This window comes from Miscanthus floridulus, chromosome 11, assembly GCF_019320115.1.
Source record: "Miscanthus floridulus cultivar M001 chromosome 11, ASM1932011v1, whole genome shotgun sequence".
NCBI lineage: Eukaryota > Viridiplantae > Streptophyta > Magnoliopsida > Poales > Poaceae > Miscanthus > Miscanthus floridulus.
This window is the reverse complement of record NC_089590.1, coordinates 9,919,486-9,947,203: the sequence shown is the minus strand read 5'-3', so window position 1 is coordinate 9,947,203 and position 27,718 is coordinate 9,919,486. Positions and strand designations below refer to the sequence as shown.

Here is a 27,718-nt window from a genome sequence, read left to right as displayed (position 1 = left end):
GAAGAATGGATCAGATGGCTCAGCATAAGTTGGCTCAGCCCTAACATTAGTGTTAGAATTCTCAGTTGGCTTCGCAAATTGAGGAGCAACCGGCACAATCCCATACATGGCCTCATCATCAACACCCACATATTCCTCAGCATTATCAAATATATCGGGTTCTCTATCTGACTCGACATCAACAGCTGCCTCTGGATTATCAGGAGCAGCATTAGTGGGTTCTTTAGACATGTTGGCAGCTGCCTCTGCCTCTAATTGAACATTTGCATCATCATGAGGAACCACACATACAGGCTCCATGGCATCAAATTCAGCTTCCACACAAATTGACCTATCGAATACACCTACCACAACCTCACAGCTCATCTCCTCCTTATACATTTCAAACAAATCTAGCATTTGAATCTCACCAACTATTCTGGCATCCTCATTCAATATTTTGTCAAAGAACCAAAAGTGGGTGTCTGGTTACTGCTCAGATTCAATTCAGTTGCCAGATTTTTCAATAGTAAGTCCAGTGACATTGACCCATACTCCACATCCCACTTAAACACATGGCCTTTTGTGTAACATTTCCTACTAGCAGAATCTTTGGAAGCAAAACCTTGGACTTTAACCTCTAGCACAAACATCCCATCCCTACCATGCAGTAAATCAAACTCCAAATCAAAGTGTATACATGCACAGCTAATCGATTCCACCAAATCAAGGGAACTGTGGTCACAACAATTAAACAAGCGAAAGGAGGAGGAAAGATTACCTAGGAGCAGTGTTCTCCATCGTTGCCGCACCAGTGCGGCAAATCGGCGCGCCCGACTCCGGTCCCTCCATCAGGGCGCCTCCATCGCCACCACTAGACACGCACGGGTGGTTAGGGTTCATCGTAGCCACAGATCCTATCATCGCGCGTCGGCTTCCAATCGCCATCTGTCTCCACTCTCCAGTTGTAGGGTTTGTTGAGGGAGAAAGGGGAAGAACACAGGAGGGAGAGAGACGGGAGGGAGAGAGAACACAGGAGGGAGAAGGGAAAAGCACGGGAGATGGATGGATGCGGCTTCAGCCTGTTCGCCTCTCCCTTTTCCTCTTGTCCAGGGGGCATTTTGGTCCAATACAGAAATACAAGTGCTGCAAGTGGGTCCAAGAAGGCTTCATACGTAGAAAAGGGCAAAGCTCAGGGAGGGCAAGAATATGAAGGGCAAATCTCCAATTCCTCGAATTGTAAGGGTAAATCTCCAACTTCTGAAAATTGTAAGGGCAAGAATCCAATTCACCCTTTCTGGAACCACCCATGCACACCTCCCCAAGACTGGTCACGGTGTCTGCCCTCTAATCGGAGGAGGGGGAAAATCCCCACCTCGACTGCTCCACGGAGTCGGCCTCCTCGCCGTCTTCGACCCCACCTGCATCCGTCTCCCCCTCTCCCAGCACCTCGCCCTGGCGCGGCCCCACAACAGGGGAGCACAGTAGGCCGCAGGCCGCCGGCACGGCGCTGTGCAGCCGAGGCCCGTAGGGGGCCGTGGGTGCGGCACGGCGCAGCCGTGCCAACAAGCCCCAGCGGTGGTGCCGCACCCCAGCAGTGGCCGCCTCCCGACACGGCACGGTGCTGGCCAGCCCCGCCGATGGCCGCGGACACGATTGCCCCGCCCAGCGCCGCCCGCCTCCCACCCCTACCGAGGTCGCCACGCCACTGTCACGCGCGACGACGGTCGCCATCCCGTTCCCCGTCTAGCGTTGACTCCGCTTCTCGCTCGGGTCACCCTCCATCTCTACATCTGGCGTCCCCTCGTATTTTTGTTTAAGGCCAGCTAAAAATAGGAGTTGTGAGCCTGATTAAGGCTCTATTTGTTTCAGTTTTTATCTAGCTTCTATGTTAGTTATTAAAAAACACAAGTTAAAAGAAACAACTCATATGTTGAGTTGGCTTTGAAAAGCTGACTTCTGAGAAAATTAACTAAAAACTAGGAAAAAATATGTTTTGAGCATATTTTCTATTTTTAGTACGTTGAAAACTGTTAACACTTAAATTGGGCCCAAGTCAATTTAAATAGATCCATGACAGTTTTGGTCCAATCTAAGGAAAACTCCATAAAGCGACATGATAATAGTACCACATTTGTTTTCCTATGGGAGAAGACCACCCCTGCTCCTTATAAAATAAGGGGTAGTGGCTGATTGAGTTCCCATCTATCCAATCGACACAAAACCAATCTACTCTAACTCCTTTTTATCCTCTTTTCTAATCTCCATGCAGTTCATCTCTTGATCCGACGATCAAGGATGCCCACCTATGTCCTTGCCCTGACAGTCCCTCCCAGGTAAGAAATTCGACGGTTTCTTTGCTAGTTTGTCTGAAAACTAGCCGGTTCTTTGTCACGCAAGCACGTTGGTTATCCTTTGGTGGTTTGCTTGTAAACCGCTCCGTTCTTCACCACTAGCCGGTTCTTCGTCACACAAGCACATTGGTTATTCTTTGGTGGTTTGCTTGTAAACCTCTCCATTCTTCACCACGAAAGAGTGACATCCTCGCTGCCTTCTTCGGTCCGTGGCAGCCCGAACGTCCAAGGCCATGTTGGTGTGTGATCTGGGATTAATCCGGCACCAACACATTTTTTGACTACTCTATTGGAGACGATTGCTTTGGCCGTAAGGCCGTTGCATCTTTTATTTTGTACTAGCCATTGCTGCCCGCGCTTCGCTGCGGGTGATTTGCTTGGTATAGAAAACCTCATATGACTAATATGTTTTCTCATCGTATTAGTATTGAAGATTGGTCTCAATACTGTAAACGAACATAGAGGCTGGTTGTCATTACATGGTGCCTATTCTAGGCCAACAAATAAATGACATGTTAGTGGAAAGAAGTATTTGATGGAGTTGGGTTCAAGCAACTAACACACTTAGATTTGAAGTACAACATTGGATAGCATTACATTATAGGCGAAAATAGCAAAAACTAAAACACAAGTACTTCTCCTAACGGTAGGGTTTAAAAAAGTGAATTAGGATCCACTCTTCTTAGGTGAATCTACAACACGCATCCAATAACTACGGATGACAATAACGACAAGAGTACAATATAGGAGTACAGCGACGAAAAGCACTACTACTACGGGTACAGCATCCCAAGGCAACTAATCTACCTTGGAACCACGCATCTTGATTCCTGTGCTTGGCGGATTCTTTTACTGTCCTGGCTATGGATCTACAGCTTCTCGCGCTAATGGCTGAGTGAGAGGAACCAAGGGTTCTGCTTCTAACACTTCCGAAGGTGGAGGCGCTGGCGGTTCTACATCACCGGTTCTCCTTGTTTCAGTTGGGTGGATAGGGATCCCCTCCAAGATCGGGGCATCCCGCATTTCATCAACCAGCGCCCTCCGCTTGGCCCTAGTAAACAAATAGGCCTCACCCAGTTGATGAACATGCCGATCTTTGGCCTCCTTCAGAGCTTCTAACATTGCAGTCTCCCGGCTCTCAGCAGCTGTAGCACTGCCATGCGCTTCGGCGAGCTGCACCTGGAGCATTCGAGTGAAGATCTCGGCTTCTTCGGCGCGCCGGAGGCACGCCCTCAGCTCCAAGGCTTGCCGGTCATACTGCTCATCCAGAGCAAGCAAGTACGTGGTCAAGCGCACCACGATAGGACTATCTTCTTGCGCATCACGCCCTTGCAAAGCCTCCATGCGAGCCATCCATGGCCGCCGATTCCTATCCAAGGGTGGAAAGAACTTCATGGGGGTACGGGCAACGGGCTCTTCATAGAGCTGGCAAAGGTACCACGTACCCCTTGCAAAAACGGTTGCAGGAAACAGGACCACCCCTACCTCAATTGACACAAGTCACCATCAACCATTGTAAACAAGTTCAGAATTCTACCGAGCTTGAATTATTGTGAAGGTTGCTCATTTAACAGAGCGCTACACAGACGACCGAAAAATTTCCTCAATGAAACATTTCACAGTTCATGAAATCGATAGACTGCAACGACCAAAAGATGCCGGGAACCCCAACAGTTTTGTTTTCACCAGCTGACCTGATCTGATCGAAACAGTCATGCTAGGAGCTTAGAAGGAAAAAAAAATATGGTCTCGATAACCAATCAGGGCTTGAGGGCCACGGCAATCCCGACCTTCGAGCTCTTCTCGATGGTCTTTGTGTCGACCTCGGCCGAGATGGTGACCAGTGACTTTGGGCTCCACTCATGCTGGATGAGGGCGCTGGCCTTGCCAGAGTTGTTGGTGCGGGCCTTCAAGACGGTTAGTGGGTCCAGAGCGTGCTGCCCGCCAAAGTTGAGGGTGTTTTCATTGGTCGAGAAGCTGTGGGTAAGCTCTGCCCCAACAGCTATGTTGCTCAATTCGCTCACCTTGTGGTAGTAAGCTCCAGTAAGGCTGTCTCCCCTGTTGTTCCTGCAAGAGAGGGTTAGATCAGTAACATGAAATTTGGAAAGGCACTGCAATAATAAGACACTAAACATCCTAGAAGAAATGGGATTATATCTGTTGAGGAGCTATGACATCAGTTTCATTTGATATAAGAAAATTATACATAGGGCTTTTCACTCAATTAGGAAACCAAAATACTGAGCATCAAACCCAAAATTATACATAGGACTTTTCACTCAATTAGAAAACCAAAATGCTTAGCATCAAACCCTTCCTGGAGGCACTGCTCAATATTAGCCATATTGCCACCAGCTTACTGCAAAAGATCCTTTTTTTTCAATGAAACAAAAAAAAACACTTAGCAAAGTCAGTAACTTTCATCAATTGCTGTACATGCAATAATCTGAGTGACTTAGGAACTCGTGTTTGTTGCAAACAAATATAAGTGAAGCAAAAATATAAAGTTGCTTCTTTCAAAAACTCCATTTGAGAAATGTCTCAAAAGGTGAAATCATGGTGACAATATATTAATATTTTGACTATTTTTATGCACTAAACCAGCTACACAACGGCTTGAAGTTGAAACACATTAAGCAGGGATTTGCACTTAACCATAAAAAAAAGAAATTACAAGTATCAAATAAGCTTAAGCGTTGTCAAATAACAGTCGCATACAGTGCCTAAATATATAAGGTTACTACACTTTGAAAACTCACAGGGTCAGGGATGCGATGAGGTCTTCATGAGTGAATCTCAGTCTAGCGTTGTATTTGGTTAAGTTCCCAGTGGCAGTATCAAGTGAGACATCTGCACCAACTGCAAGAGCCTTAGTGCCAAAGGCAGCAGAGAGGTTGACTACCGGATTGGCTGTCAGACCAATGCTTGCATTAACTCCAGCATAATCATGCAAATACTGAGGCTCAACCTGCAACCAGAAATAAATACATGAATACATTGAAGAATAACCTTCCACTTAAGAAATAATAAACTGAATTAGATTATTACCTTTCCAGCCCTCTGATCAAGAACAGCAAAGCTAAGGATGGTTTTCAGTCCTGGAGTTGCAATCTCATCAACAGTAACTGTAGTAATGATCTGAACAGCACGTCAAAGCAAGCAGTCAACAGAACTCGAACAGTGAGAAACATGACAGATCAACTAATTAGTCAAAGAGCAAATTGTTGACCAACACAAATAGCATGCTTGATAATAGTTTGGCAAACTACTACTATTAGTCTAGGTGATATCACAAGAAATGAACATGTTGCAGGTCCATTTTGAGCAAAGCATGCAATTTCCAGGGGTTAAGTATATACATATACAGAGAGAGAGAGAGATTTACATTTGACTCTGAGTTTGCTTTCACATCTACCGTAATGTTCTTGTTCTTTATCTGTGATTGTATCTCACCAAAGATCAGGTCAGCTTTCTTTGTGCTAGAAGCAGTGACAGCCTGCATGAAAAAAGCAACAGAGGATATTAAAATTATAAGAATATGATAGCCATGCATGCAAATAATTCTAACATAGTCACGATTTTCAGTACAAGCATGTAGGCAGCATTAAGAGAACAATCAAACATATACACGCAAACCAAACAATTAGTTGTTAAATCACCCAAGCCTTTACCATTTAGACCACAACATATGTAATTCCAGACTCCAATACATCAACGGAAAATACAAGTTGCAAAAGTCATCATGAGTTGAGAAACATAATTATGGTAACAGCATACCTAGGGTTCAATACAATCGTTTTTCAGGTGTTTGATACTTCCATTATAGTTTTATTATCCTCAATTGTTTAAGTTCAGTACAGATATATTTTTCCTAAAAGTCTAAAACCCATCAAAACCTACAATTTACTCACATCCCAACCATGGAAGGAAATCCACTGAGCCGTGCTGACATCGCCCAGCTACTTACAATTATTCTACTCAATAACTGACTACCCACTGTCCTCCCACTATCCAGACAGTGCCAACATGTGTTACATCCCCTGAAAATTGAGCCCGACACCAGTTACATAACTAAAGCTGGCTGCTATTTCACATCACCTCCCAGTTTTTACTAGAACCACAACAGCGTGGGGTTCCACCGTCCTTTTTTATTCGAACCCTTTTCTCCCCCGGCTAAGGGGGTTTCTCTAGCGACCCACTTATTCAAAACAAGCATTAAAAAGAGCATCACATGTAAATCACACATTGCCAAATCCTATACCCTACAGCAAAAAACGAACAAGCAGATAGGCATAGAGCACAACTCAAGGCTATGCAGGAACCCAATCTAATCAATAATCTCTTGTGCTGGCTTTCGCTACCAAACAGCCACTCACTCGCTAAGATCGAGCAACAGGATCCGAACCCCACAGACGAATCCAATAGAAGATCATGAACCCATCCCACGGCTATATCAACCACCCATCCCAAGCAAGAATCCATCAGCACTAGAAAGTTCTTTCCTCTTATAAGGTCGAGTGCCTACAGGGAAAAGAAAAGGTAATGTCAACTCGTTCCCTCGAAAAAATATACCAAAGGCAAAAAATAAATATCCACACACAAAGAACTAAATAAAGGAGAGAAAAGGTTAGTGTAAAATTTATTTCTATATAAATTATAGAATATGTTAATAGCACTACAGCGCCAATGTATTATAAGTGTAGACTATGTTAAAAGCACGCAGGGTAGGAAAACTTACATGACTTGGTGGAATGTGCTTTCCACTCAGGAGATCAAGCGAGACAGTGCCAAAACTGTAAACCACTCTCAGGACTTACTCTGCCTGCAGAACAGATAACAGTTAAAGAGGCACATCCCCAAAATGTTTCATGGGATATTGCTAGTGTGACACATTTACCTGTCTTAAGATATTGAGGAGGCGTGAAAGCCAAATTAGTACTGTAACTCTTTCCATCCCTGCTGTTCTTCATCAGACCAAAACATGATAGTCTTGGATTACCATCCTACAAAATTGGCCCATAGTCAAAACACAAAAGGATTAATGCTTTTGTATGAAAGATCTGAGAAGCAACTAATGCGAACAAGTAAAGACCTACCACATCAAAGATGACCCTGTATGCATGCAGATCATGATAGAGTGCCCTCCCTTTGCTACTGCAGTAGTCCAACGCCTGTGCTACATAAAGCGCAGCCCTCATCCTCATTGCCCAACCCAATGGATTTGTCTCCCCTGACACATATAACCACCATGAGGATAAAATGCAGCTATCGTCTTTTTTTAACACAGAGCAACTATCATATATTAGATTGGTATAATCCACTTAAAGATCAAAATTTTAAATGCTTAAAGCTCCTGACAGCCATATCCCTCCGAGAGTGGTCCATAAATGGAAGGTCATAGCAATTCAAATTCTCCCTAATAAGTACCATTTGTTGGAAGCAACATTTGCAGGTTAGATGCAAATCAAGCTACATATATCCTCTAGCATGGCCAAAAAATCAATGGCATGAGTGACTGCTGCACCTCCAACCAGAACAAAGTAACAAACTGAGACAACCCAATATTGGTGATTAAAAGTAACTATAGAAAACCAGTGTCTTGATTTATTGCTAGCCTAAAGTACAGAAATAGCACCAGATACAACAAACAGGTAGAGGATTTGGCACTAGAAACTACTTCCACCCCCTGCGGCCAAAGGCCACATTTCCACAGTGGTTACTGGTACTGAGGTACAGGCGACAAACACACATCCTTAAATATGGTGAATAAAATTAATTATAAAAGACCAATGTCGATTTGCAGTTAGCCTAAAGCACAGAAATAGCCCCAAATAAAGCAAACAGCTAAACAGTTGTGCAGCAGAAACTAACTTGAACAACACTCTACAATTTAAGGCAACACTTCTGGATTGGATACAGGTGACAAACACACATCCTTAAATATGGGTCCCAATACCATCACCTTGATGCTACATTCGAACTAGTACCACATCAGAATCAACTCGCTAATGTAAGAGAAGAGTGAGGAAGGAGAAACCAAACATACAGTGGAAGAGATGCTTTGCCAAGGTCTCGTGCCGCATGAACTCTGCGACGAGGAGACGCTCGACGCTCTCGCAGCAGCAACCGATCAGATTGGCCAGGCGACCACTGCGCAGCTGCCCAACAGCCCTCGCCTCCTCCTGCACCCATGGACACACAGTCATTCAATCAGACGCCACAGAGCCAAGACGAACACAAGAAACAATCCATCCATCACACGGAGCAAGGTACACGAACCAGGAACTGGCGCGAGTCCGGCCAGGCGGAGCGACCAAATCGCTTGATGGCGACGGTGCGGCCGGATCTAAAGAGCGTGCCGCGGTAGACCACGTTGGGTGCCTTCTCGCCGTGCTCCGACACGATGCGGTCAGGGGCGAAACCGTCGGTGGCCGCTCGGAGCTCGTCGAGGCTGTACTCGGCGAACACCGGCACGCCGCTGCCATCATCCTCGGCGGCGCCATTCTCTGCACACAGGGAATCGAACACGGCTGTCGGATCAGGACCAAGGACGCGAGCAGACAGCCAGACAGACACAGCGGCACACCACGCTCGGAATCAACAGCAAACCACTCGCTGTTAGCTTCGCATTGCTCTCCGCCACGAGAGTGCACGAAGAAACGCAGAGAACCAAACACGATTAAGTCCAGAAACCTCGCGAGAGCAACCAAATTCGCCGAACCGAGAGGAGGAGAAACGTGAGGAATCAGCGGAGCAAGTGGCGGCCGCCGGGCAGAGTGAACCACGATTCGAATCGCTCTTGCGCGTGCGAACAAATCAAACGGATGGGATCGGAGCCACAGTTCGAGCGAGATCGACGGGGCCGCATCCCACCAAACGGAAGCGCGAAATCACGCACGCGGAAACGAACAGTAGAAACCCCTAAAAAGCCGCAGCAGAAAAAACACCCCAAATGCCGGGCCGACGCCGCCGCCCCCAACAACAGAAGAATCAGGCGCGGGGCGCGAGGCGCAGCGAGTGTGTGATGAGGAGAGAGAAAACAAAAACACGGAGAATCCTAGGGAGAGGCAGTGGTGGTGGCAATGTCCTGGTATATCTTGATGAGGAGAGAAGGAGGGAGGAGCAGAGGAGGGGGAGGCCGGCGGGGGAGAGAGAGATGCGCGCAGCGGGGGGAGGGGAGGCGGCTGCGCCCACCGCCGGGGCCTGGCCACGCCGGTGCGCCGGAGGCCGACCAATGCGACCGCAGATCTGGAGAGAGGCAGTGGGAGAGGAAGAGAGAGAGGCACCGCCGAGCCACCCCGCGTGGAGAGAGAGAGAGAGGCAAAGAGAGAGGAGCTCGAGAGCAGAGAGAGAGGGACGAAGGAGGCGGAGGGGAAAAACTCACCCGCGGCAGTGCGCCGCCCGCGCAGGGGCCTGACGTGGCCGGCTCGCCCGTCGCCGCTCCGAAGCCGCCAGCGTCGGGAGAGGAGAAGAAGAGGACGCCCGCCGCCGCTCCGGGGGCGGCCTGCGTCGGGGTAGGAGAGGAAGAGGGTGAGGTACCGCCGCGCCGGGGGAGAGCAGGGGCTCGGACGCCGCCGCGGCCACCGGCGTTGGACGGCGCACCATGGCGCCGTGCCGGGGGACGCCGCCGCGCCGTGCACAGGGTGCGGGGAGCCTCGGCGGTGGCGACGATGAGCGAGGGAGAGAGCGAGAGCGAGAGCGCGGAGAGGAGAGAGAGCGCACGGAGAGGAGAGAGAGGAGGGGAGGAATGGAGATGGGGACGGGGATGGGGATGGGAACCGGAAACGAGGACGGGATGGGGCCATGGTGCACACAAATCGACGATGCATGCATGCAAAGCGAGGACGGCCCCAGCATGTACGCGTTAGGCACCGACCATGCATGTCACCTGTTACTGCCTCACCTGACCGGTCGAGACGCGTTTCATGTGAGCCGTGGAATCTCGATCTAACACACTAAATTAAAAGAACTGACGTGGACATCCTAGAAGGCCGCCGATTCGGCGTGCCTTCATATCTTTAATTGACGTCAAACGACAAATCAGGCCCTATAAGGCCGATTGTGTTTGTAGTGCTTGTCACGCTTGATACAGAATCGGAATGGAAGTGTAAAAAAATTCAGTTTGCCGTTGCTTGCTAGTGCATATATTGCTTTCCCGGGCAAGGTTGTCGTTGTGTTAATTAGCAAACTGGACTAAACCTACACGGAAGCTTGTCATCACGTCTATTGTGTTTTTTGCATATAAGAGAGGAAAACAAATCTGCTTCACTGTTTTGCTACCCCCAAAGTGAACTGCTAGCGGTGGAGGTCAGAGCTGCGCTTCTTGTTCCGCGTGAATTGTTTCTGGACTTCAGGAAATTGCGAGAATAATATTGAAAACTTTTGCTGAACATATATGGAGAGCACTACACCGCAATATTATTGCGTCACGCCTAAGGTACATCATGCAAATATATTACATGATTCTAATAATTATTTTGCAAGTACCGTAAATTCTTATGTTGATGTTGCTTGTGTTGATGATAATAGATATATTGCATGGGCTAATACTTTTGATAATGCTCCTCATCATACACATCATAATTATGGATGTTATGGTCAAGAGCCGATGCCTATTATGAATTCTTTGAGTTTTAATGCTACGAGCAATATACAACATGTAAATCCTTATTCATCGGCTATAAGTTCACAATATATGGTTCCACCATAAGATATGCCGATGAATGAGAGAATTGGCTATGATAATGTCAATTATTTAGCCAATTACTCTCAATCATAATTCGGTTTCTTATGTTACTTCTAACTCGAGCCGAATTAATGAAAATTCAGCAAGGTTTAGTAACAGTAATACTCATGATTCGGTTTCATATATTGCTCCTAACTCAAGCCGAATCAATGAAAGATGGGTAAATGCTAATAATTATGATTCGGCTTCATATGTTGCTAGCAACTCGAGCCAAATCAATAAGAACTCAGCAAGATATTCCCAATCAGACATTGCTGAATTGAGCGAAGCAATTTCAGAGTTTCAGAGAACACTTGTTAAAGGTGTGGAAGAAAGTCATGCTAAGCTTTGTACCCATCTTGGGATTATTAGCAAGAGACCGATCACATGTGAGTCATCGGCCACGAGTAAGAAAAAGGAAGCTTCGTCCATTGGCATGTTGTGTAAAGAAAAAATTGATTCGAATGTAAGCAAATGTTCGGCTGCCAAAGCCAAACAATATAATATCCCTTTCGAATCAATCACATCTCGAGAAACAAGTCATGATACAGAAAAGCATGGGAAGGGCAATAAACCTGCTAGACTTGATTTTTTAGGAGCTAAAGGGGTTGTATATTTATCTAGTCATTACTACATCATTGATGGAGATCAAGCCCCTATAAGCAAGAAAGGAGGGTTGCCTGCTTGCTCAAAATTGGCTGATGCGAGTGTTGCCTGCCCCGAGTCAGCCAGGGCGACTTCTAATGCAATTGCCCAAGTCGGCCTAGCCTACTTCCAGTCTGCTAAGCCAACTTTCTTGGTTCCTGCAGCCGTCGATGCGTCTTCGGATGATTCGGCACCCATTGTTGATCATTCTCTGGAGATGAAGAGCAACATCATTTAAATCAAGGACGTGCACTTCTCCAACACAATCAACAAGATAGAAACCACAAATATTTTGCTCAAATTTCAACCCGGCCATACTATTTCAATTTCTGTATCTATTAGAGATATCCTTGCTAGTAATTGTAAAAGACCGATTGAGAATGGCCTTTTATTTGTTGATGGTAAAACAAATTCATATTCTATCGGCCAACATATGATGCAATATGGCAAGGCCGATAGTGCTATTTTGTCAAAGTTAAGACTTCACAAAAGCAATTGCAAAGGTGTGGCTGAATGGATTGATATTAAGTCTAATACCTTGGTTTGCCCTGCTTTAAAGCCGACTCCACAAAAGAATCGGCTGAAGAAATCAAAGTATACCTTTGACTTTACTTTTTGTGATCATGCCTTTGATATCTTGCTCAAGAATAATTTTATTAAATCATTGATCACAATGCTTTGCCATCTATTCAAAACTTAGAAGAGCTTACATATTGTAAGTGGCACAATTCTTCTGATCATAATACTTCTAATTGCAATGTGTTTCGTCGAGTGATCCAGTCGGCTATGGATAAAGGATAATTGAGATTTTCTGAAGATCAACAAATGGACCAATTGGATTCAATTTGTCTTGTTGGCAAACAGTTTTCAAATCGGCTTGCATTAGCCGATTCACTCAAAGCTCAAGGCTCAAATACCCAAGAGAGAGATGTGGCACCCTCAAGTGAAGACAAGACTATTGTCCATGAGTTGCAAATTAAAGATATTCCAGAGGACAAAAGTTTTTACAATTCCAGAAGACACTAGGGGCATGTGAAATCTCTCCAACTAAAGCAAAGGTCGATTATTGATCCCATTGAACGAGGGGAATCGGCTAAAGATCCTCCTTTGAAGCATGTCTGTCCAGACAAGGAGAAAAGGGTGGATGCTCACATAGCTATTGGAGGAAAACGCCATGACAAGCAGAAGAGTAGAATGCCAAAGCTCAGCTTCGAGGAACTTCTAGCAAAATACAAGAAGGAAGCATAATCGAATGTCACCAAACGGCCAAAGAAGGTCTAATCATCAAGATTGCCTCCAAAGCACAAGTTTCAAGAGTGGAATTGGCAAGGGAGTAGAACTCATGCAGCAGCAACATATCCTCCTTTTGAGCAGTTAATTCCTATGTCATATGGACCACAACCCACAAGTTTTCATTTTATTCATCTTGGGGATGGTTTGATCAAGATGCACATGTTTCACCATATTTTAGGCCACAATATGTAGAGTATGCAGCTCCTAGACATCCAAAGAGATTATAATCTTGTATAGACTGTGTTGGGAATTTAACTTTGTTAGAAAACATAGCCCCAAACTTTGGAGCTGAACCTTAGAATTCCGTAACAATATCTGTTTGCAGGGAAATGTAACACCCTAGGTGTTTGCCTTCCACAAAATTGCATTTCATTTCATAAACATATGCATCATCTATGTCATCATGCCATTATCACTGAAACATGCATATGCAACATTCACAATTCTGTTGTTTCATACTTAATTTGCTTGTGAATGGTAGTAGTGAAACATGTGAATGCAACATGAGTTTCTCATACCTTGAAACATGGCAACATAGTAGGAATGTGGCAAGTTAACCTTGCAACAAAAGTAATGAAATATGTGAAACATGGAATTGCAACAATTGAGTGAATTGATTGTTTTATGCTTCATCACATGTGATCATTAGAAATTGGTATAACAATTGTGTAAAGTGGTTGATCATGGTCTAATACACCTTAACTACACTTAGGGTAATTGTTTGGACATTGTTCATGTAGATCAAAATGACAAAATTGCCCCTTGGGAGAGGTTTGACTTGAATTGACCCTTAGAGTGCCACAGTTTGACTGATTCAAAAGACCAACTTAGAGACTTTGCATGGCTGTGCACTCTTTACCAAAGTTGTAGCTAATTTATCAAGGAACAAAAGTTGTTTTATGATCAACTCATGAAAATGTGCGGAACAGCCTCAAACATGGCCCACAAGTCAAAATTGAAGGCTGATTCAAACACTTGAAAAATTTCTAAGTGTTATAACTGGATTTGGTTTCGTGTACCCAACTTTTTCACCTTGTATCTCCCTAACAAAGCCAAACCAGCTCGAGCTCCAATAATAAGAGTTGTAGTTCACATATAGATGATCAACTTTGTTAACTATGGCATGATCTAAATCATCACGGATTAGGAGCTAATCACCATCAAACTTGCTCTGTCAGTCGGTCGTTGGATCACTGAATCGGTGAATCAGGCGAGCTACAGTGCTGACCATTTTTAGAAAATGTCCGACGCGTGTATGCCGCGCGTCGCCGGTCGCCTGATCACGCTGCCATACGCCGCGAGCATCCTGGCGCTGCTGGCCGTGACATGAGCACCCCGCGTGCCTGCCCGACGCACTTGTCGCTCCATTTGCTTTTCTTTCTCCTTCCCCGCGCGCAGCGCCGAGCCACAGCCGCCCTCCATTTCCGACCGAGCATCGCCGTCGTCGTGCACGCTCAACACTACAAAAACGCACTGGCCATCTCGCTCCTAGCCTCGCCATGATCCCCTCTACCACCTCCACCGTTCAGTCGGTCCACTTGAGCCTTGGTAAGGGTGAATTCATCGTTTCTTTCCCCGCTGCCATGGCTGACCTCGCCGGAGATGGCGTTCCACATGGCCAACCACCACCGCAGCCTTACTGTCCCTTCTATCTCTTGCACTAGCTACTGTGAGCGCTGCTGAAGCTCGTAGGGTCACCATTTAGGGCTGCGACGTCGTCGTCTTGCCAGAGCCGGCCGAGCCACGGCCGAGCGCCGCCATGGCCATCACCACCCCCTCTTGCTGCGGTGATAGCCAAAATTGATGGCACCGCTCGATGCGCATTGTTGAGGCGAGCACCGAGGCACCGCTGACCTCGCCGGAGGAACCACCGGCGACGAGTTGCGCCGTCGTCTTCCCCCGTTCCCCTGTCTGTCTCGCTGTCGCGCGGGTCCCAGTTGTCAGCCGCTGAGGCCAAGGCGGGAGCCTAGCTGGGCCGCGCTATTTTTGGGCCACGCCAGCGCTTGCTTCGCGGGCCGCCGTTCTTCGGGCCGGCCCACCAGTAGTTGAATTGATTTTCTTAATTTGTTTTGTTTTATTATTTTCACAGATTGGTGTACATTTTCAAAAATATGTATCTCCTAGTTGGTAGCTTCAAATGATGTGGTTCCAATTTTGCAGAGTTCATGAGAATGTCTAGTTAATATTAAAAATATGAGTTATGCCATGTTCTGTTATGAAAATGGGAGTTTCTATTTATCTCTTTTAATCATGCAAGAAATAGGGGCAATTATATCTTTTTCTAGGTAGCTCCAAATGGCATGAAATTTTTATGGTGTACTGCTCATATCATGAATAGCTTGTAGTTAAATTTTCATAAATTTTGGACACTGTTTGTAGGAGATAGAAAATTATCTTGTCTACATGAGTGGATGTTGAGTGAATTTTCATAATTTTTCTATAGATCTAGTTAGGGTAAAAATTGGTGAGTGCTATTCATAGGCTAGAATGATACTAGGAAAAATAAGAAATCTATTGCTTGACACTTTTCAATAGGGTTTCCTAATTATGCTAAAAATAGACATGTCACCTGTTATTTTGGGTACAACAAGTTCTGCTTGCTCAATGGCTTTGAAATTTTTATGGTAGTCTATGTGAAGCATGAGATAGCTACTGTAATTTTTGTAGATTTTTATGAATAGTTTTACTATATATTGCTTTAATCACCTAATTAACTAAATAAATTTGAAAAGGATATTAAATAATTTATTTAGAAGTTGGCACTATACTTTCTAGTTTTCCTCTGGTATGTGCAACAAGTTGGTAAACTTGGTTTGGTCAAATTATGCTTTTGTATCATCATTAAATAATTAAGTTAGTAACCCTGTCATTTCTAGACATATTCTAGGTTTACTTGAATTCGATTTGGTTAACGTAAGAATCATGCTTTGATGTTTACAATTGATTTGTAGAGAATTTCATAAGCTTTCCAGAATGTCCTCATGCAAGTCATTTGGAATTGTAGAACTCTTGTTGTGATTGAATTAAGGGACGACTTGTGTGCATATGAAACTTTAAATGTTAATTTATGAATGCCTTTACTTTTTGTAAGTTGGTGGTAATGTTCCTAGGTGTTAGGCCTTTAACTGAAGATGAGAACCTTTATCTTAGGTTATGCAAGTTAGGTAAGTAGATCTCGTTCTTCAAGTTAAGTGAGATACATGTTTTAAAGTGATTTGAATAGAGCTATTTTACTCGGTAAACGAGTGTCTAGTGATGCTTTCGTAAACACTTACTGTGATTCATTCATCATGAGCATCATGTCATTCCTTATGTATCCATGATATTTATCTCGTGCATCGGCATGCAATAGGTGTACCGAAGGGAGTAACACTGCTAGAATTCAAGGAACCGAGCGAGCAGCAACAGCCGACACCGGAGGTTCAGGAGGTGCAGCCTTCAGGAGAAGTGCTAGACGAGGGCACCGTTGAGTGCCTGGATCACCGTCCGTGCAACTTTGTGAAAGGCAAGCCCCGGAGCATATTAAGCCTCCTAATTTCTAAAATACAGTTACAGTATTATTGTTACATATATATATATTGTTGCATTAAGTTTAGGTGTTGGATGTAAACATTTGCTGCATTGGTTATCTCATCCTTGTCTAGATATTGTTACCCTGAATCCTATGTAGTTTAGGCTTGTGTAGTGCTTAGCCCTGCTTAAACACGGTAGAAGTCAGGTGATTTCCTGTCACCTATGAGATATAGGAAGATACATATGGCACGGTTGGCTATATTTGCTATCGTAGAAAAGAACCAGTCTTAATTTGAAATGGAGACCGAACGGAGGCTTACCAGTTTGTAGTGACTCCGTCTGTGTCGATTAAGGACTGAATCTTGGAGCCTTTCCTGTTCATATTGAACGCATGCCTCTCTCTTAGTTGGCTGTGTTCGAAGACCGACCGCGAAGCCGAGTAGCTCATCTTAGGCCGGGAGTCGATAAGTATAAAGTACGCCTCGGAAGGGAGCCATAGGCGTGAGTCCAAGGGTAGGTGATTTAAAAGTCCTGATCATCCTGGCAGAAGGGTAATCCTTGAGAGCACTGGTGCTGATCGAACCCACGAATTTGGTTCCTGAGTTGTCCCAAAGGTGACCCACGGCTACCCTTGCAAAGTATGCCAGGGTGAGAGTTAGGAATACCCCCTCAGCTGAGTTGTAATTCGATTCGAGTCGCCGTCTCTCTCGGTTAGTGAGAACTTGATGGGCTTATCTCCAAAGTAGATACACTAAATAACTTAATGGTTCAAAAATGATGATATGATGATGACAGCCTTATTATACCTGCTATGGTTAATATTGTTTGCTCCTAATAAGTGAGTGCTCTAGTACAGGTGCTAATCTAGTGGACAGGTAAATGATGATAACATGATGCTAAGTTTAAATTGGTTACTATATTCATAAGCTCTTTTATGCAACTGTGTCCAGCTAGCCCACCTCATAAGCCTTGCATAACCCTTGGTGTCTTTTATTTCTGATTTTGATGGGTAAGTCTAGCTAGTACCTTCTCGTACTCAGGGTTTATCTCCCACCTGTTGCAGATGACTAGTTCTACTTTGGTTGCTGCAAGTACTGCCTTCTCCCAGCTGGGGATGAAGACTAGACCGTTGGGCGCAGTCTCTACTAGTTCTCATACCTGATAATGCTTTTGTGGGACATGACTCAGACTTGGCAATGTATTTGAAAACTATGATGTTTTGTACTAAACTATGTTGCTTCCGCACACTCAAACTTGGTTTGTAATTTGTTATTTGAACTCTGATGGATGTAATTCGAATGCTACTTGTGAAATGTTGTAATGAATGATGTGTTGTGTTGAATCACTACGAGCTTGGTTTGTATGTCGAGAGTTGGTTGAAATCCTTCATGATTTCCGGACTACCGAGATTATGGGAGCTTAAGTACAGGAATTTGATCATTTCGGTGATTGTTTTTGTACTTACGTTCTTATGATTTGGTCGGTTCTGTTATAGGAAAAAGGGAGTGAAGGCAACATTTTGACTTCATATGAAAAGATTTGGCTTCGCTTAGAAGATGGAGACATCAAGACATAGAAGAAGTTGATACCAAGAGCGGAGATAGAAGTTTGGCTTCGCTAATAAGAATTCGACTTCGTTGATTAATGAAGACAAAGAAAGGTGGAGCAGAAATCAACTAAGTCAGAAGACAAGGTTTCCCAGAAGAATGATGGCTAAATAAAAGAATGAAGACTGAAGTAGTGCAAAATGACCACTTCGCCCTTGAAGTACAAAAGGGATGTAAATATTTGAGTTAGGGGTAAAATAGTCATTTTATATAAAATACGAAGACTGGGGGCCCTATAAATGCCCCTCTGATATGTATAGTAAGATCATGAAATGAATACAACTTTGTCTTGTGTTCAAACTTTTGATGCTTGAGTAATTTTTTACCCAACAGATCGTTTTGATCAAAATCGGTCCGGAGCTCAACCAAAGAAGAAAGTAGTATAGCAAGTTTACCACGTGAAGTATGATGGTCGAAAGAAGAAAAGTTCAAATCTGAATTCAACTATTGAAAAGCCAATTACATTACTAAAAAATCTGGCTATTGATGGCAAAGAAGTGGGGAAATCATCTATTGATATTCTAGGTGCCAAATCTGAACAAAAGAAGGTGAGAGTGCCCAAAATCAAGAAAGATTTCCCGCTGTCTAAAATAGAAATAAAACCGATATGCTCAATCGGTTTACCAAAGTGGCAAGAAAAGAAGTTACAAAAGCTTAGTGTAGAGAAGCTAGAAGAAAAAGGCTTGGCATGGGTTCCTAAACAAAGAATTCAATTTGAAAGTCCACTATCATCCGGGAAAAACCAATGTTGTAGCAGAAGCACTTAATCAGAAATCTCATTATAACACCTTAGAAGCCTTGTTGGAATATGGGTTTAATCTATTGCATCCTATTGTGCTACACAACATCACTGTCAGTTGTTCACTTAAGAGCAAAATCATAGAACTATAGAAGACAGATGTAGGTGTGTTTCACATCAAGAGAAAGATGAAAGAACAAGAAACCAAACATTTTAGGTTAGATGAAAGAGGTGTGCTATGGTTCAAGGACCGACTTGTGGTACTGAAGGACTGTGAACTTAGAAATCAAATCATAGATGAAGCTCATTCATCCAAGTTGTCCATCCATTCGTGTAGTAGCAAAATGTATCAAGATTTGAAAATCCATTTTTGGTGGACCAAGATGAAGAAAGAGATTGCCACCTATATCGCTAGGTATGATAATTATAGTAGAGTCAAAGCTGAGCATTTGAAGCTTACCGGATTGCTCCAACCTTTGTCTGTTCTAGGATGGAAGTGGGAGGAGATCAGCATGGATTTCTTTGTTGGACTCGCACCCACTCAAAAGGGTTTTGACTTGATATGGGTAATTATAGACCATCTGACCAAGTCCACGCACTTCATTCTCGTAAGAACCAACTATCGACCGCATCAGTATGCAGAAATATTCATAGCTCAGATAGTATGCTTGCATGGGGTACCAAGAACAATTGTGTCAGATAGGGGATCTCAATTCAATGCTCGGTTTTGGGAGCACTCGCACAAGTAGTTAGGTACCAACCTCGTTTGAAGCTAAGCATATCACCCTCAGACCTCTGGGTAGACTGAGCGAGTAAATCAAATTTGAGAAGATATGTTGAGAGCATGTGTGATCTCTTCTAAGGGTTCATAGGAAAATGGCTACCTTTAGCCAAGTTTTTCTACAACAATGTTATCAAGAGAGCATCAAAGATGGCTCCTTTTGAGGCTTTGTACGATAAAAAATGTAGAACTCCTTTGAATTGGGTTGAGTCTGGAGAAAAGAGATACTATGACATTGATTTTATCACAGAAGCCGAAGAACAAGTGTGTATTATCCAACAACATATGAAAGCCGCTCAGTCTAGGCAAAAGAGTTATGCTGACAAGAGAAGAAGGCCTATCGAATTTGAGGTAGGTGACTACTAATACCTCAAGGTATCACCCATGAAAAAAGTGCAACAGTTTGGGGTGAAAAGCAAACTAGCACCTAGATATGTAGGCCCATACAAGATCATCAAGCAAAATGGAAGGGTAGCTTACAAGCTCCAGTTACCTCCAGAGATGCGAGCCATATTCAATGTCTTTAATGTTTCTCAACTTAAAAAGTGTCTTTGCATACCTGATGAAGCTATTGAACCCGCCAATATTAAGCTCCAATCAGATTGGACTTATGAAGAAAAACCAATCCAAGTGTTGAAAGAAGTGGAAAGAGTGACCCGGAGCAGGGTCGTCACATTCTACAAAGTGATGTTGAATAACCACAGCGAACAAGATGCCACGTGGGGATGGGAGGATTATTTACGTGAGGTTTATCCCACCTTTTTATGAAAAATGGTAGGTCCTTCAAATCTCAGGGTGAGATTTCTATAAGGGGAGGGGCTATAACACCCTAGTGTTAAGCATTGCATTTGACACTTGCATTTCATGAGCACAAGCATCATCCAAGCATTCATGAGCACGAGCATATGTAATTTCATCTTATTATTTACATATTATCACATGTGATGTTGATTATATACATGCATATGCTTGTGATCATGTGGGACCAATGCAAGAGATGGTTGTGAGGTCACAAAAACACCTTAGACATGTCTAGGATGGTAAATGGAACAATGTTTGTATTCATGACATGGGCCAATTTTGCTTCTAAGTCCTAGTTTACTCATAATGTTATTTTTATGATCCTACTTTGACCAAAGTTGAACTATAGCCTAGAGTATTTGCATGGCAGTGCACCCTTAATAAAAGTTGTAGATCATGACATGGGTAACAAACTTTGTTTTAGGTCCATGAGCTAATTCAGTGCCTAACATAGTCAAAAAGAGCTCCAAAGTAGCAATGAAATGTTGTTTCTAGACTTTGAAATTTTGCTATCAAAATGCAGATTTCAGTTTCAAGTGCACCACTTTGGAGCTCTGTAGTTTGAAAACCATAGTGATTTCAGCAATGCTTCTTAAAGCAAAGTTGGAGATCTCACATAGCTCTACAAATTTCACTAATACCATTTTCACTAAATCGCCATGGATTAGGAGTTATAGGTGCACAAAGTTGCTCTGTCAGTCGGCTCCTTCACCCGTCTGAATCGGCCGGGGCAGCAGCCATCGTGGCTGACCTGCCATAGGCTACAGCTGCCACTTGGCATCCGTATATAGGTGCCAGCCCCATGCGTCAGGCGGAAGTGGGTAGAAGAGGGCACCGCATCGTGCTCGCTGACTCTCTCGTGCTCACTCTCTCGCGCTCACTCTGTCTGCCTCACCTCGCTCTCGCTCTCTCTCCCGCAGCCCAGCAGCGCCATCACCGCCGAGCTCCGCCGTGCCTGCTTGCTATCATCGCTACACCTCCATTCGATTCATCACGCTCACAGATCCTCCATCATCTCCTCTACCTCCCCGACCCACCATTGTCACCATTTGAGCCAAGGTATAGCCACATTGTGCGTCGATGTCGCCGCCATGGCCACGGAGCGCCGCCAAACTCTGAGCTCGTCGTGGCTTGCCATATAGACTACTACCTTTTTCTCTCCTAGTCCATCATCATCTTAGGTCCCAATACCTCACATCGTAGTCGGTTTAACCGCTACCACCACTGCCATGCGGGAACATGTGACCGCATTGTGCGTGTTCGCCATGGCCGTGAGCTCAAGCTTGCCACGGCCTTCCCTGACTCGACCCTGTTGTCCCCCTCTTGCACGTGTTGTTGTATTGCCATGAAGCCTAGCACCATCCCTGTAGATGGAGACCTACCTTTGACTGCCATCTCGTCGAAACAGCGACACCACCACTGTGCTCTGTGCGCCGCCGCACCGCCATGCACGCGGCCGGAGCACACCGCTGCTTCACTGTGCTCTAGACCTAACCTTAGAGCTCCGCTAGGACTCCCTGATGCTGTCGCTCACCTAGCCGTGTCATTGCCGGAGATGACAATCCCACCGCCGAGCACCTCCGCCGTGCCACCATTATCGCCAGCAAGGTAGCTTCGACGAACCGCTGAGCCAACCAAGGGCACCAATCGACGTGGGATGTCGGGTAGGTCATGATGGTGAAGACGCTACCACTGGCGAGCTCGCCATCACCGAGCTTTGGCCAGTCAATGTCGTCCTCTGCTCCTGGCTTGCTGACGCGTGGGCCCGTTGACCCATGGAGCCCATGTGTTAGTTAGGGTTTTGAATTTTTTCTTTATTTATTATTCCAGATTTTGTTTCAAACTTTAAAAATTTATAACTGGAGCTAGGAATGTTCAAATTGAGTGAACCAAATTTTGTTGGGTTCACCATAAAGTGTACTATTTGATAAAAATATGAAACCTATTGTTTGGGATATTTTTCTTGGGTAATTAAATTGAGCTAGTTAAGTGCTTTTAAAATAGTTTCTTTCTTGTAAAATGCATATCTTGAGCTATGGAAGTGCAAAAATTGTGATTCTAATTTTGATAGTCTTGTGTTGACATGTTATAGCTAGGAAAAATACTAAACCTATAGTAGGCATACTTGGAATGTGGTCTTCCTTTTTAATCTTACATAATTGCTAGTTTCTAGTGAAAATAAATAGGATAAAAATACATAACTCATGATCATACAAATTTTTACACAGTGTTCTTATGCTAGGATGATAGTAAGAAAAATATGAAATCTGTTGTTTGGCACTTTTCACTAGGTTAAACTATTTTTGCTAAAATAAGCCTATACAACTTATCATTTTTGTAGAGGTTGCTATACTTATCCAAATGGCATGAAATTTATATAGTAGACTATTGGGATTAGTTGTAGGTTCTGTAATTTTCTCAGAATTTATGAAGCATGGTAAATATTTATCCTTTAAATCACCTTATTATATAAGGAAATTAATAAATGCACATAAGTAAATTATTTGGGCTTAACCGTGATGTTTTCTATGGTGCTTGTGATGCATATGATCTGTTGATATTAGTATTTGTGCTTAGAATTGATTGGTTATAGGCAGCTACTTAATCATTACTTTATAATTCAACTAGATGGCTGTAGAAGTAGTTTCTGTTGTGTTGACAAATTCATGATGATAGTTACTTTTCCTGTTAAACTTGTTAATAACAAAGTTGTAGGCAACTTACTCATGTTGCTTGTCCTAAAATTTCATAGCTATAGGCTAAATGGTTTAAGATTTATAGCTGTTAGAAGTCTGTTGTCAAATTTACTTATCCTCTGGATAGATCTGGAAGATTGAATTGTTTGATCTGGATAGCTACTGAATCACCTAAAGATGATTAAAAGAAAGTTGTAGACAATTTCATAATCTTTCCATAAAGTCCACAACCATATTGTTTGGGGTGTGCATAAGTCTAGTTATGGTCAAAACAAGTGGCTGCTAACTTGCGGCCTAGAAAATGTTTAAATATGTGTTGTTTAATTACTAGAGCGGAGATATGCACATACTCAGTAAAAGAAAATTTATTGTGTTATCACTTTAATATATTACTATTAAGGACACTTATGAGTATGCATTTTATCATATCATATCATTCTTGTCATTATCTATGCATCCCTGATATATGTTTTCATACTCATACATATAGGATCACCCGAAGGATTAACCCTACTAGAATTCAAAGAAGAGGTGGAGGAGAATTAGGAGACACCACAACCAGCAGCTCCCGAAGGTGAGGAGCCAAATACTGAGGAACTTCTAGAATGCCCTAACCACCGACCCACTTCTTTCTTGAAAGGCAAGCCCCGAAGTATTATAAGCCTCCTATGTTTTATAAAATATCACTTGAGTCCTTTATGTTTGATGCATTAGGTTATAAGAGTTGATTGGAAACACTTGATGCATAGAACTACCTTGTCTAGTAATATACCTTGAATCCTATGTAGGTCTAGGATCAAATAACTGCTTAGCAATGCTTAGCTCGGTAGAAGTCGGGTGATTTCCTGTCACCTGTGAGATATAGGTGGACACTGAACCACGGTTGGATATATTTGCTATCGTGTAAAAGAACCATGTGAGGTTGTAAATCAAGGCTGAACGTAGTCTATTTTGTAGGTTGACTCATGTGATTCCATCTACACCGATTAAGGACCGCATCGTTGTTGGTCCTCGGTCATTTTGAAAGCATGCCTCTCACTTAGCTAGTCGGATAACTCGTTCTGGCCACGAAGCCGAGTAGCTCAACTCAGGCCAGTCCTCGTTCTATCAAAGTGAGCACACTGGAGGTAGTAATGATGTGCGGGGAGCTGGTGTGAGGCCAAGGGTAGGTTAGAGCCCTGATCGACCTGGCATCCAGTAGTGTCCCTGAGGGTGCGGCGCTGATCGAACCCACGAATTGGACCTAAGTTGTACCTAAGGTGACCTAAGGCTAACATGGCTAGTAGCCCTAGGTTTGTGTTAGGAATACTACCTAGCTGGTTGCAATCAATTTGAATCGCCGTCTCTCCTGGATAGTGGGAAACTTGATTGAGCTTCCTTTTATCGTAGTGATAATGGCAAGTGGAATGGTTCTGAGAATGATATAATAAATTGCTATGGTTGCTATTGTTCTATCACTATAGATATACCACATGTTTGGCATAGGTTAGTTGCTAATCTAGAGATGAATAGCTATAATTAACTTGATGACTGAATTATAAAATATATAACTGAATTAGTGGCTTTTTATGCAAAATGTTGTCAAGCTAGCTCCACTTATAAAGCCATGCATGTTCCTTATAGTCACTTTATTTTTTGGTTTGTGATGGGTAAGTCTAGCTGAGTACCTTCTTGTACTCAGAGTTTATTTCCCACTTGTTGCATATAACACTATTTATCATGGCTACTGTAAGAACTGCTTTTGTCCCGTAGTGGACGAGGAGTAGGCTCGGGCAAGGCACTTCCATTTATATATCTAAGCTATGATGCTTTTGTGGGTTGTGATCACAGACTGGCAAGTATTTAAACCATGGTGTTAGGTGTTGGTTTAAAAACTACTTTGCTTCTGCTACTACTTTATTTGAACTTGGTTTTTAATAACTTCAATTGCACTCTAATGTATGGCAATGTATTTGTGAACTCTATATAACATGTGGCATGTATGTTGAATCATGTACGATCTTGGTTGTATGTTGGTGATGAATCATGACCCTTCGTGGTACTCGACGGACTACCGGGTTTATATGAACTCAAGTATGAAAGTGCGACCGCTCCTCGGCTACTATTGTACTTGTGCTCTTATAAATTAGATGGTTCTGTTACACCAGCCCTCGCAGCAAAAGGTCATGACAACACCATGTTAGAAGCGACAACCACACACAAAGCCAGAGACGCGGTGACAGTGACATCGTTGCTCTAGGAGGACTCAGGCACCAGTATGCATGAGCCCTCCTAGGCGGAAGCTACAACAAGCTAGACATGAAGAGGCCATCCTCATGGGCTTGTAGGCCCATTGAGCATATCGAGCCGGCAAGGAACGGCCTAAGGCTACCCAAGGGGTCGATCCTCGCCAACTACGACCGCTTAGAGCGGTAGAGAACCGACCTCTTCGGCTTGCGGCCTAGGGACCATGACAGCTCTAGCGCAAGCAAGCGCTCGGGGGCTCAATGCGCCCTAAGTTATGACAATCAGATCTGTAATGACTTTTGACAAATTCATCAGTAATGTTATCTCTAGCACTAGCTGCTGTACCCAAACATGTCCTCTTACATGTATAGGCGCACCCTTAGTTCCATAACACCGCGACAAACCAGTGGAGTGAGCTACGAAATGGTGTGCCCACACACCTCGCCTTGAAACTGCTTAGGTTCCTAAACAACCTGATTCAACTCGTGCTAGCAGTCGGACATGACCCGCTCATGGAGGCCATGCATGAGAATGCACTTGCATGCTCCACGACATAGCACTACTTGTCACCATCCCAGCGACCCCTTTCCGAGTGCCTTGCAACCACTCCCAGCACCACAATAAGTCAGTGACCCACGTCTCAACCTCACGATCAGGCTACCCTAGCCAAACCAATGGACTAGCTCCTAGCCAAGGCTAGGCACCTGCGTGCGAGCCTGAGAGGAAATAGGAAACCCATTTGTTTGGGTCTAGAGGACCGAAGGGAAAGAGAACTAACGTCAACCTCTCACTTTCTTCTCACATCGTGCTAGATCTGCTATCACCCCTCGCCACTCTGCCGCTTCATTGGACCGTGCACATTTTTAGCCTCGTGGGCTAGCCCCTAGGGTAAAAAATGTGTCCACAAGCATAGGACCGCGGGGGAGAAGCACATTCCATCTTGAACAGAAAGCGAGCGAAAGAACGACAACATGACAAGCGAATGCGCTAGTCGCGCATTATTCATGAAGAGCCCAAACATCGTCCAACGCTAAATGAGAGACCTGCTTCGAGCCCCTCTGTGCATACCTATGACAAGATAGAATGGTGAGCTATTCCTCGACACCCCAACCATGGCATTGGGCCACACAATATTCAGCCCTATGGACCAAACCCTGGGCTAGAACTCGCACCCGAAGGTCACAAGGCTAAGGGAGAAGATCCTGAGCAACGAGCTCGATGAGTGCCAAACTAGCAAGAATGACTCACCTACGGAGCTCTCATGTTTGCCTGAAGGACCGTGGCAGGTGCATCATGCGACCAAATGAAACCATCAAAAACTCCCCGAGGCCCCAAGAAGCATGACCCACTCGAGAACACCGAGCGCCTCGGTGCACACTCGAACGATGTATCAAGGCCACTCCACCTAGGTCCACGACAACCGCTCCCCCAAAGGGAGGCCCAACGGGGAGTGACAAACAGACCACCCTCTCGATTGCGGCAGAACACGTCGTGGTGTGTGGGTAGAACCCCCATAGCCCGATAATGGCTCAACGACAAGCCTAGCCAAACAAAATGATTTGCGAAGGTCGACTACACAGAGACTAAGTAGCTTAGGCAAAAAAACCCTTCATGCCAAGGATCATCGAGACAAGTCATTCAAACAACTGACATTGGTAGTGACAAAAGGGAAATCGGAAAGGGCAATGCATACATCACAACATCAGGGGCTTACGCATTTGCTGATTATAACATGGTCCTAAACATTAGGATCATCGACTTCTAAAGCCATGAACAAAAACATCTAGTCTAGCGCGTTATAGGACTAGATGGACTCAAGGTTACAATAATCTTCGGATCCCCTCTCGCTTGTGATGGACATCTCATGAAGCAGAGAAATCGGTACAAGGTGTCTCTAACCTTCGGAGCTGCACCATGAGCAGGAGAGGACTATCGGAAGAAGCCTCAAAGATGACCGCCTCATGGAGCTCCCTCTAACATCTGAGGAAGAGGAGCCCATCAAAAACTGCCCCAATGCCACTTTTGGTAGAGAAGGGGAGGGGCGCCTGACGATGAGCCAGTGAGCAGGCCACCAAGTCAAAGCTTGAATGCTCCTAGACCCAGAGCTAGGAGCCACATGCCCAGCAACCATGGGGGAGCCTAGTGGCCTGAGGCTCCCAAGGCATCATTCCTCCCCATCTTCGTGGAACTTCCTCTAACAGCCGTGGAGGACGAATGCCAGCAAGGTGCAGCAGAGCCTGATCTCTGATGGTCCCTCTTGGTGGCAGCAAAGCCATTGGGATGGACCATGAACCATGACGCCCGATCGAGATAGCTATTCTCTCACTTGGATTGGACGTCGGGGAAAACTTGGAAGACA

General features: G+C 44.4%; 1 protein-coding gene across 1 annotated transcript; it reads right to left on the bottom strand.

Moving 5' to 3' along the window:
* Positions 1 to 3,579: 3,579 nt before the first annotated feature.
* On the bottom strand, positions 3,580 to 5,957 carry LOC136491630 (mitochondrial outer membrane protein porin 1-like). Its single transcript, XM_066487914.1, has 5 exons — positions 5,922 to 5,957; positions 5,719 to 5,829; positions 5,382 to 5,471; positions 5,093 to 5,301; positions 3,580 to 4,400 (listed from the first exon to the last, which is right to left on the bottom strand). The coding sequence occupies exons 1-5, from the start codon at positions 5,955 to 5,957 to the stop codon at positions 4,094 to 4,096; spliced, it is 753 nt and encodes a 250-aa protein (XP_066344011.1). The 3' UTR covers positions 3,580 to 4,093.
* Positions 5,958 to 27,718: the final 21,761 nt, after the last annotated feature.